General features: G+C 31.5%; 1 protein-coding gene across 1 annotated transcript; it reads left to right on the top strand.

The window, feature by feature from the left end:
• Positions 1-8,927: 8,927 nt before the first annotated feature.
• On the top strand, positions 8,928-10,046 carry LOC123199651. The gene has a single exon (XM_044614683.1). It carries the CDS (start codon positions 8,928-8,930, stop codon positions 10,044-10,046), a length of 1,119 nt encoding a protein of 372 aa, XP_044470618.1.
• The last annotated feature ends 2,968 nt before the right edge of the window (positions 10,047-13,014 follow it).

The raw sequence follows: 13,014 nt of genomic DNA, 5'->3' as shown, positions 1-13,014 counted from the left end.
GTGTTTAGGAAGCATTCCAAGAAAACTGAAAATCTGGAAGCGAACAAAAGATGTATATACTCATATGAAAACTTATCTGAAAGCATCTGAAAACAGGGAGTAATCATATGCAACTGTACCATAATCTCAAAAAGTCAAAAGTCGATAAGAACATGCCACTGTATGCATGTAATATAAACCAAAGATAACTGCTCCAGTCGGATCTACCTACGCTGACCTGACCCTGCCTCGTAGCTACCTCAATCACCTGTACCTGCAATCAGGAAAGAAAAGGGAGTGAGTGATAAGAACACTCAGTAAGGGGAAAGAATCAAGTAACTATCCTTGTTTTTCCTGTTCTAACTCACTTTTGGGACTCAACGTCACATCTTAACCTCTATAAGAGATTCAGGGGGTAATTTAGTTCACTCTTTACTATTTGGGTCATACTTTGTCCCATCTGGTGTTTATTTGATTCTTTCTGGAAGCTAACTATAGGGATTTGACACTTTTCTAAGCTCAAGCTCTTTTTTCTTTCACTACACTATTTCTGAATCTGAATTGAGCTCTACTGTGAACGGACCCTACTGGGGGTCTATGTCCTACTACGGACGTGTCCTACTGCAGACGTGCCCTACTGCGGGCGGTGTAGTGTAAAGTGCCCCCTCATAGTTTATAGCATGCATGCGAGTCTTATATCTTACTAATTTTGCTTCCATTTAAATTTATTCATAACTCACCAGACATTACTCTTGGAACGACCCCTAAATCTTGAGTCCCAACCTTTTCTTGCTTTTCTTTCTTTTCTTTTTTCTCTTCTTTTTTTTTTCCTTTCCTTTCCTTTCTTTTCCTTTTCAAAACTGTGAAATACTGTTCACAACCCTGTTTATTTGACAGGGCAGCCTTATTTTTCATACAATTTCACAGTCCAAACAGTTCCTAATTCATACAAGCTATATATCGTTGAAACGAGGATTCAAAGAGTTTTCTAACAAGCTATAATAGCACTCATAATTCATTCAATCAGGCAGCCAAAACAGCAGATAAATTCAGTGGCAAAAACTGCCTCCTCTGTTTATTTGATAAAGCAGTCCTTGTGGTTCATGCAATATTTAACAATTCCAATGATTCCCAATTCATGCAAACTATATATCACTGAAAAGATAATTCAAATAAATTTCCAACGAGATATAATAGCACTCATAATTCCATATATAAGGCAGTCAAAACGTGAGATAAACGCAGTGACAAAACTGCCTCCTCTGTTTATTTAGTAAACCAGTCCTTTCGGTTCATACAAATCTTTAACAGTCCAAATGATCTCTAATTCATACAATCTATATATCATTGGAAAGAGGATTCAAAGAGCTTTCCAACAAGATATAATAGCACTCATAATTCATCAAATAAGGCAGCCAAAACATGGGACGAACTCAGTGGCAAAAACTGTAAATATTATGCAACTTTCTGCCATGAACAAAATCATATACATAGACATCCCAAATGGCAAAACAATATTCCTCAACATCAAAATCATCATTTATAACATAGATCCAAGGAACCAAAGGCCTAAAACATGTCACATATCAAGGATGATATCCCTTACCTTGTTTCAAGTCAAATCTTTGCAAGTTGGCTTCCTCCTCTTTGTTTTGCTTCCTTTATCACCAAGACAACTTTAAATCAATACCAAAACGCACTAACATATTCACATAACATGCATATAAACATAGATGAAAGGGAAAGGAAGGAGATCTTTGGTTACCAAAGCTTCCCAAGTGCTTTATTTTCTTTTCTTTTCTTTCTTCTCTTCTAACCTCCTTCAAATCCTTCCTTTTTCTTCAAGAAAGCAAAGAAAAAGCTTGAAGAATGGTGGTTGCTGGAATATGGACGGAAATGATGGAAAAAATGGGATGAGATGCCTTTTTTGACTTTACTCTCCCTTTATCTAAGCTCTATCTCCTTTTTTTTCTTTCTCTTTTTTTTTTCTTTTTGTATTTATTTACATATATATATTTATATAAATGCACCTATACATAACATATATATATTTAAAAAAAATTGGAAGTATCTCAAAACAGGGTTAAAAGACGTAAATGCCACTGAAACGTATCTGAGGGTATTACAGTTTCATTGTGTAGAAACCCCCCTGAGAGAGAAAAGAGGTGCTAGTGATAGGTTAATGATGCACTAAAATAAATTGTTAGGAAGAATAGTTATCGAAAAGAGAAAATAAATTTTTTAAGTTGTAAATTCAATATTTTAAATTTTGAAACGTGACAGTTAACTTTAAAATATAAAAACTCTAAATAATGGAGTGAAAAAGTAATTATTTAAAGGGAAATTATATTAAATGGCCAAATTACCCATCCATTAAGCAAAAATGCCCAATTTCCTTATTCATAAGCAAAAATGTCCAATTTCCCTATTCCTAAGCAAAAATGCCCTAATCTTCTTTTAAAATACCAAAATTACCCTTCACCACATCTATGTAAACTCTTTCTCTCACTCTTATTACACACACTTATTATCTCACTCTCACTCTCATTTTTACTCAATACCAATTAGTACGGGTTCGTTCGGACGAAAAAAGTTCATATTTCTAAATTCTAATCGAAAAAAGGCTATTCATGAAAAAAAAGTATTTGAACGAATCTTAACCTAAAAGCTTAATTTTATTTGTTAAATCTAGTTTATATGTCATGTAAAGGGGGTACTTGAATATTAGATAATAATATAGGGGTTAAATGCAATGTTAGAGAAATAACATGTTAAGAATAGATAAGTATATTTTGATACAAGACAACATAAAAGGGTGTTAAATAAAGTGTTAGATAATTATGGGGGGTCAAATAAAATGTTATAAAAATATGAGGGGCATTTTGATATTAAACATTGTATGAGTATTATAAATGAAATTTTAAGACTAGATAAATGTATTTTGATATGAGACAACATACAGGGGTGGTAAATGCAATGTTAGGTAATTATAGGGGGTAAAAAAATATTAACAAAATATATGGGGTATTTTGAAATTACATAATACATGAAGGATTTAAATAATAAGTTAAGAATAGATAGATATTTTTTGATACAAGAGAACATAAAATGGTGTTAAATGAAAGGTTAGATAATTATAGGGGGTTAAATGAAATGTTAAGAAAAACATGGGAGTATTTTAATACTTCATAATATATGAAGGATTTAAAAACATGTTAAGAATGAATAGATGTATTTTGATAATAGGAAACATATGAGGGTATTAAATGAAATATTAGATAAGTATGGGGGCTAAATGAAATGTTAAAAAAATAGGGGGTATTTTGATATTTAACATTGTAAGAAAGCTTTAAATGAAATGTTAAGAATAGATAGATACATTTTGATACAATGTAACATAAAAAGTTGTTAAACAAATTGTTAGATAATTATATAGAGTTAAATGAAATATTAGAAAAATATAGGGGGTATTTTAATATTAAACATTGTAAGAATGTTTTTAATGAAATATTAAAAATAGATAGATACATTTTGATATAAGATATTATATAGTTGTTGCCATGAATCAGGACATGTACGAACCCAATGTAAAAGCCCAGCACTCGTCCCGAGCTTTGCCCCGTAGCGTTCATCCAGAAAAGGCAAAGGGTCGAGATCTTGACAAGCTTATATTTAGTTTTGTTAGTTATATGATTCATCATTATTGTACTTTAGTGATATGTAACCGATGTATTTTCATTATTGTTTCAAATGTGTAATTGTATTCACATGTGATGTAATAACTTTAGTGTGAATAATTTCTTTATTTCATATTTGTTGGAATAAGCTGTTTGAGTATTTCTTTATTTCATCTCATGTTTGATAGTAACATTACTCAAATCATATATAATTATTTTCGTGACAAGATTATTTAAAAAATAAAATCAAATACATATCCATAGATAATGATAGATAAAGTACATCGTACACATATGAACATATAATAAATATATACATACAATAAATATATATATAAGAACATATGAAAAACGATAAATAAACAATGAGCTAACTAAATATACACCTGTGATCTACTCGATATAGTGGAAATACAACTGTGACGCTAAACGTTGACGCATAGAGGTAGACGACTCTCGGGGAAAATTGACACTCCGTGAAAATACCAAACACTAAAAAAAACATAACATAAACACGCCACAGTCACCGAAGCCTTCCTCCTACTGAGGGACATCCGTCGCTCGATGTAACACGAGGGGATCACGTTGTAGAGTCTGCCCAGAAGTTGTCTAGAAACTCATCACCTTTAATAATGCGGGTATGAATGTCGTGTATGGTTGCATCCGTCGCTCAAGAGACCCCATATTCTCTGAGTATGATACCTCCCAATCGTACACCATAATCGACCATGTGAGGAAAGATTCCTCACGCTTTGAGGCAGAGGATATAATGGTCTTGAGCTGTCGTTTCATCCTCCCTTTGATTGGATTTGTATATGGGGTGCGAACGAGCGCCTTTCGGATGATCCAACCATGTGTTGTACGAATCAGCTGCAAGTACATACAACTATTAATTCATTATTTCATCCTACATAACAATTATGCATTAATCGATTAATGTTACCTTCTCCATGTATGTTGGAGGAGGTTTGACTGGAGAATCCTGAATCATGGTCAAGTCCACCATGCATGCCCCCTCGACGGATTGCAAAATTGTAATTTTGAAAATCTCAATGAACAATATATATGAATATTTATATACTAATTATAATTGATATACCTCAATATGGATTGCCTCGAAAACGTCCTCTTAGAGGTCCTCCTTTTGTGAACTTATATCCACTGTCTTTTTGCTGGAGCTCGGGATATCAGCAAGTAACCATAATTGCTCGTCCTAAAAAAGAGACAAAACATTGTTAAATAAACATTATAACTGGAAAGACAAATCGATCAATGAAATTTCTTTAAAAAACATAACCTTAACTTCTGAGGAAGGTGTTCGAGGAGAACCCTCAATCGATAATATCTCAATGTGGGTCCCCTATATGCATGAAAAGAACAAAATGGTAAATGATATTTCATATGAAATATAATATTTACAAACCGGAGGTTCGACCGAAAGGCCTTCATAAGGAAGACCCTATTCGAATATATAAAATGAATTAATCGATAACAAAACACTCATAAAAATAGAGTTCCATTGATAAGTGACATACCTCAGATCGGACAGGTGATGCAACAGAAGAGCCGACCTGTGCTCCCTCGTGGCGACTACCCTAAGGTAATAGTAATAATAACTTGATCAGTGACATTTCATATATAACAAAAACATAATATAGTAACAACATTTAACATTAAATATATTTTTGAAATTAAATACAGACCTCATGTGACTGATGGGATGGTATTGCCCTGTCAATGGGAGAGGTTGTCCTGATACCGTCATGCCTATCCTATATGAATCATTTATAGTTGTCAAAATAATAACGAAATACAATTTTTATAAGTAATAAATGAGATGTGGTTTTACAACCTGATCGACTGGGGCTGGACATGTACGCGTGACAATATCCTCCAAACGAGTTAGACAATCCTCTAATCGAGCCACCTAAGAGGACACATCATTGCGTAATCGAGTCATTTGTGAAGACATATCGTCGCGAAAACAGGAAATCTCATGTAAAATTGTAGCACCCCAGTGCGCCAATGCAACATCTAATGTGGAAATACTAGATGATACTAATGGGGGACATTCCTCGGTGATAGGATGGGTAGTACGGTCCTCAACTCCAGGAAGGCCTATGGCTGTAGGCTCTAGACTACAGAGAAAGGAGATGCATGAACCAATATCCCAAAAAATTTGGTTTTAGGTAGCCGAAGGAGATGCCCGAAACATGTCTTCTTAAACAGTTGAAACTGTTCCGGGGTCAGTGTAGATGTAATCCTGGATAATGTGGTGTGTTGTGCATGACATATAACCTCTTCCTGAAAGTGTCTAGACTCATAGGGATTCGCAGCTCGGTTTCAACACGTTTTCTTTTATGAGAAATATCCTGCAAAAATTTTAAAATTCGTAAGACATTCATAAAAAAACAAATATGTAAACAAATGTAGTAATAAAAAAAGCATAGAAAGATGAAAAATAAAAAACAATAAAAAAAGGAAATGACAAAATTTAGAAAATAATATTTCATTATCTTAAAACTGTGTAAATAAAAAAAACGGAACTGAAATTCGAATTCTATATGTTGAAATTCCCTAGAATGCCAATAATGAAAAAATCATTCAAAAATCCTCAAAATACAAGTCGATATAACCTAAAACTATGAAATTCAAAAAAACAGAACTGAAATTCGAATTCTAAATGTTGAAATACCCTAGAATGTCAACACTTGAAAAATCGCTTGAAAATCTTCAAAATACGAGTTGATATATCCTAAAAAGGTGAAATTCGAAAAAACAAAACTGAAATTCTAATTCTAAACGTTGAAATATCCTAGAAGGTCAATAATAAAAAAATCGTTTGAAAATCTAGAAAAAATGAGTCGATATATCCTGAAAGGACGCAAATCAAAAAAATGAAACTGAAATTCAAATTCTAAACGTTGAAATACCTTAAAAATCATTCGAAAATCTAGAAAATACGAGTCAATATATCTTAAAACGTTGAAATTTGAAAAAACAAAAATGAAAATTCAAATTCTATACGTTGAAATATCCTATAATATTAACAATAAAAAAATCAGTCGAAAATTTGAAAATACGAGTCGATATATTCAGAAAGAGCGAAAATAAAAAAAAAGCAAAACTGAAATTCAAATTCTATACTTTAAAATACCCTAAAACATCAATAATAGAAAAATCATCCGAAAATCTTCAAAATACAGGTCGATATATCCTAAAACGGTGAAATTAAAAAAAACGAAATTGAAATTCGAATTCTAAACGTTGAAATACCCTAGAATGTCAACAATCAAAAAATTATTCGGAAATCTAGAAAATACGACTCGATATATCATAAAATAGTGAAATTCGAAAAAACAAAACTGAAATTTGAATTTTATACGTTGAAATACCATAAAATGTGAACAATCGAAAAATCGTTAGAAAATCTGAAAAAAAGAGTCCATTTATCCTAAAATGACGAAAATCGAAAAAACAGAATTGAAATTTGAACTCTATAAGTTGAAATACGTTAGAATGTCACCAATTAAAAAATCGTTCTAAAATCTGAAAAATACAAGTTGATATATCATAAAACGGTGAAATTCAGAAAAACGAAATTGAAATTTAAAAATACGAATCGATATATCCTATAAAAAAACCGAAATATTGAGCTGAAATTAATGTGTAAAAAAAGTGCAAAAATCGAAAAACCATATGTCAAATTCAAAAACCACATATTGAAAAACCCTAAAATAGAAAAAACAGATATAAAATTCAAAAACTATACATTGAGAAACCCTAAATATGAAAAATATCAATTTACCTCCTGAGAAAATTTCTACTACAAACAAGTCCAATATTTATCCCTTGCCCCCTCAGTAATTTTCTAATCTCTTAACGCCCCTGCAGTTTCAAAAAAGTAAATTTTCCCCCTAACCCACGGTATTCATGGCATTAGCCTACTGTCACATGGTAAATTTCATAAACACCCCCCGTGGACTAACTACTCTCCGCCAGCTCCCTAATGTTTTGAAAACGCTACTTAATCCCCTAACCCACGATCAATCTCACATGACCGTGGGAGAACTCGTCCTGACCGTGGGATACACTGTTCCCATGGTCGAACTACCGATCTCTTCAAACTTATTTTTCGACCAAAAATTTGTCGTTTTGGCCTCTAATTTCAACACAAATCAAATCTACATAGGCTATAACACAAAACCCCTCAAGAAATTCAACGAAAAAAACCAAGAATCAAAACATTTTAAGCATTGTTCAAAATCAAAACCCTAAAGTTTCAAACCGCAAAATCTCACTCAAATCTCAATAATATGAACAATAACTTGATTTAAACAAGATTATGGAAGATATACTAACCTTTTTTGCTATTTTCAGTCGTCAAAAAATATGAAAATCGCTAGAAATCTCTTCGCCCGTGGGATGACTGTAGAGCGAAAGATTTCTTTAATTTTGCATAGTAGAACCGTGGAAGAAAACCGTGGGAAATGAGAAAATTTTCTTTGTTTATATATAAGGGTAGTTTGGTTATTTCACAAAATTCGGGTATTTTTGCTTAAACCTGATTGTTTTGGGTAATTTCGTTTAGACTTCCTTAATTTTGGCTATTTAATATAATTTCTCTTATTTAAAACTATGTTAGGGAGAAAATTATTAATTTTTCAAATTATGATAAATTTTTTAAATAATAATTTTATTTTTAATAATAATAACAAAATTTAATAAATGGATAAATATTTAAATTTAAAAAATGTAGCAAAGGAAGAGAATTGGGGCTAAAGTGAGGAAATAGACATGAAATTCCCTATAAAACGGATCTGCACAGCCATCTAAGTCAGATTTCAATGGTGGAAAATTACAATTCTGGGGCCTGAAGGAGTTTTTTGATGACCCACTGACTTAATTTCAATTACATTACAAGGTCAATTTCGTTTGCATTTTCTTGGAAGCCATCGTCATCTCTTTGCCTTGGATGCTTCGTCGTCGTCCACTAACTTATTATAATTTTGGTCAACGATTGTTTGCTTGACTTTCTGCACAATTACTCATTTACCCCTGTAATGTTTTTCGCTACGCTTATCAACAATTATTTAAAATTTTTATTATTTTATTTATTTTTTATGATTTTTGTATATATGATAAAAAAAAACACAGTTCATTTAGACATGAACTGTAATAAAATTATGCAATTTTAATGCTTAGATTAATTAACTTGTATTAAATATTATTTTTCAAGAAAAAAATCCATAAAATCCTTTTGTAATTTCTATGAAGAACAAGGGTAATCGTGAAACTCCAGTTCTTCCCTGTGATATTTATAACTCTACATCTTGCACTCTTCTTCCACCTCATCTAAAATCTCCGATTGTTTCAGAAAATTTAAACTCCATGGATAGAGAGCAAGAAGACCTTCAATTTCTCAGCTTCTTCAGCATCTTCAAGGAGTCCTTCAGGATCATCTCCTCATGGAAAAAAATCTTCTCTCAAATTACCCTCACTCTCATCCTCCCCCTCTCTTTCATCTACCTCGCCCACATAGAGATCTCCCAGCTCCTCTTCTTCAAAATTCTCCACAATGAAAGCGCCCTAGAAGAAACCCAAGTCGGATCCACTAAATATTCCAAACTCTCCAACATCATCTCCTCCGAATGGACCGCCTTCTGGCTCTTCAAATTCGCTTACTTCACCTTCTTCCTCGTTCTCGCTCTCCTCTCCACCTCCGCAGTCGTCTACACCATCGCCTGCATTTACACCGCCAAAGATATCACCTTCAAGAAGGTCATGAGTGTCGTTCCAAAGGTCTGGAAGCGCCTCATGGTCACTTTTCTCTGGAGTTTCGTCCTGCTTTTTCTATATCATGTTGTTGCGGGGAGTGTCTTTGTGTTTTGGGTAATTTTTCTTGAAGATAACACCGTTGGAGTTCTGATAGGAGTTGTTTTATTAGCTTTTTACTTATGTGGGTTAGTTTATATTAACATAGTTTGGCATTTGGCGAGTGTCGTCTCAGTTTTGGAAGATGTTTATGGGTTCAAGGCGTTGAAGAAGAGCAAGAATTTGATCAAGGGAAAAATGGGGATCTCAACTGGGATGTTTGTGGTGTTAAGTGTTTGTTTGGGAGGGATTGAAGTGTTGTTTGAGAATTTTGTGGTGCTAGGATTGTCGCCAAATGTTGGGGTAGCAATTTTGGTGGGAATTGTTTGTTTCTTGTTGGTGGTGATGGTGATTCTTTTAGGGCTTGTTATTGAAACAATTATTTACTTCATTTGCAAGTCTTATCACCATGAGAATATTGATAAGTCTTCCTTAGCCGATCATCTTGAGGTTTATCTGGGAGAGTATGTTCCTCTCAAGGCTAAAGATGTTCAATTGGAACAATTTCAAGTTTAGAACAAATATTATTTACGCAATTGCGTCTTTATATGTTGGGTATGAGTTATTGAGGTTGTAAAATGTTTATACAACAATTTTATGTAAGTTAAGTTTACCTTATACACTCTAGAATGTATTGATTGAAGATAGAATGGCATGTTCTAATATTTAAATAAATGTTGATCATACTTTTATATGTAAGTTGACTTGATTTGAACATATTTAATGGATAGAATCAACGTGTGAATAATGATTTCATTTAATGAGAGATAATAAAAAATATTAGTCTTAATAATGTTGTTTTAATATATATTGTGGCATGATGTGTAGTGTATACTTAATAAGCAAGAAATCTAGATCAAACAAGCAAGAGAGTCAGGTGGTGTGGCTGAAATTAAGTTTTGAAAATAGCCAGATGGCCACATCTATCCTATTTAATCAATGGAAAACGTGCATTGGTTAAGCTATCAATTTCAAACCTAACTGCTACTCCATTCAACGTCATCGATTTAATGTTGCAATTTTGACCATAATTTGGTTGCATCGAAGTTTTGTTATGTATTCATGTACAGTTAACATTTAATTAAAAATAAAGTAATATTTAATTATATAATAATATATATTAAATGCATAATACACTCAAAGTGAAAAAGTATAATATTATTCTATATTTAAAAGGAAATTTGAATAATGGATTATAAGATTTTTGAAAATAATAAAATTATGTATACGTACTTTAAACATACAAATATATATATTTGATGTTTATTATCGTATGATTGAATGATTTTAAATTAAAATAAAAAAAATCTAATCACATAATGACATACATAAATATGTATTAATTTTTATATTTAAAGTGAATACATATAATATTATTTGTCTGGAGAATAATAATAAATCTAGAAGAATTTAAAAGTGACATGGTCTCAACCTTTTGCCGGTTAAAGTTGTGACGGGGATTTAACTTTAATATTGAAGAGTTATGAAAGGTCTATAAATATTATATCTTTATTTGTATCATTAAATGAATAAAAATGCAATACAAAATTAAGAAATCAATAATTAATTTAATTGCCTTTTTTTATCTATGATTAATAGTTTTCGAAAATAATGAAAAAAAAAAAGTTTAAAACTTAACAATCAAATAAAAAGGGATGGAAATAACCTATAACTTCATCTTGGTGCTTGAATGACAGTGCAATAGAGAAAGTAACGTTTGAAACAGAGGCAATTCTTATCTTTTTACAACAACGTGGTTTTCATTATTGTAAAGCCAAGAAAAAATGGGGGTTTTGAAACCCAGATAGGGAAAGATTGCATAATTGAAGAATGATAGGAAAATTCTAAAAACCGGAAGAGTTACCTCTCTTGTGAATGAAACTATCTCTAATCTTTTACATGTAACATGATCAATTAGTGAAATAACACATTTTCACCCTTTATGTTCGAAAAGTCAAATTTGTGAATAGAATTTATGTTAATAAATTCTATTATGTGAAGTGGTAAAAATGTCATTTGAACACAAATTAAAAATAACAATACAAAAAAAGAAAAATTTTAAACAACCATATAGCATTTATACATTTGTCATTCTCTATTTTCTCATTTTTCCATTATTGTCTCTTTTTCTTTTTCTTTCACTCATTTCTTTTTAATAAACATCAATTCTCTTTCTCTTATTTCTCTCACATATTTTCCCATTTCCTTCTCTTTTATCTTTTTCTTCCACTCATTTCTTTTCAATAAATGTTAATCTATCTTTTCCTCTTCTTTATCTTACTCTTTTTTTATTTTTTCGATTCAAGTAAATGTAAATCCAAGGCTATTTGAAGTTTTTTAAGAAAATGGAAGAATGGTGGTGAAGATAATGGGAGGAGAAGGATGGCCAATAGTGTTGACAGTATTGCCAGTGAAAATAATGAGAGGACAAAGAGGATGAAGATGATTGGTGGTGAAAATAAAAGGAAGACGATTGTTGACAATGGTGTTACAAGTGAAGATGAATAGAGCAGAAAAATGATTGGTAGAGGTTGATGGTAAAAATGACATAAAGAGATAAAGGATGGTGGGCAACGATATTGCTAGTAGAGATGGAAGGAGTAGAAAGAGGATGACCAAAAGTTGGTGGTAAAACACTAAAGATAACAACAGGAGGAGAAGAAATAAGACCAAAAAAAAAAAAATATTGTAGAAAAAGAAAAATAACAAATAATAAGTATAGTTATTGGAGGATGATTTTGTAAAATAAATATTAATGGAGGATAAATTGATTAATTAAATTTCTATTTTTTGATAGGATTGTTTGTGTAGTTTTGATAATATTTTAAAAATATATTGATAATTGAAATTTGGATTAAATAATGAGAACATTTTTGTTATTATATTTAAAAAATGATAAAAGAAACTAAATGAAATTCTCTAATTTGGATGACCGATGAAAAATTGAATATTTCAAACTTAAATGATGAAAATTTGTTGTTGCATCAACCCTTTGGAGGAAAGTAGTCATTTAGCCTTTGACGTGGGATTAACTATCTCCTCCTGTATTGACTTTTACTCTTCATGTATTTAGGTTTCAGAGGTCATTTCCAGCTAAGTACTTTCTTTATTATTTAGGCTTAAAGCCATTATTTAGCTATTTATGAATGGTGATACAATTTCTATTTTCTATGGCCTTTATATGTTTCATAAAAATCCATTCTTGAGAGAAATGGTTTGGAGGCGTCAAATTTGGTAACCGTATTGTTTGTAGAATTGATTCTCTTATTGACAATGGTGTATGTGCTTTTTAGATTTGAGATTATTAGAACATTTCGTATAGTAATCAGCGTAATTTAACATTAGTCTAACATAATTTTTTTTTTATGTATATAAATATGATAATGTTAGGCAATGTTGAGAACTGTAGCGAGTATATAGTGGATCAACAAAGAATTTATGACTTTCAGATACGAGAGAAATATATTTCATGGTGCTATTTGAC

Source organism: Mangifera indica, chromosome 16 (genome assembly GCF_011075055.1).
Source record: "Mangifera indica cultivar Alphonso chromosome 16, CATAS_Mindica_2.1, whole genome shotgun sequence".
In the NCBI taxonomy this organism is placed as follows: Eukaryota; Viridiplantae; Streptophyta; class Magnoliopsida; order Sapindales; family Anacardiaceae; genus Mangifera; species Mangifera indica.
Note: the sequence above shows the minus strand (reverse complement) of the source record. Positions and strands in the feature narration are given on the sequence as shown.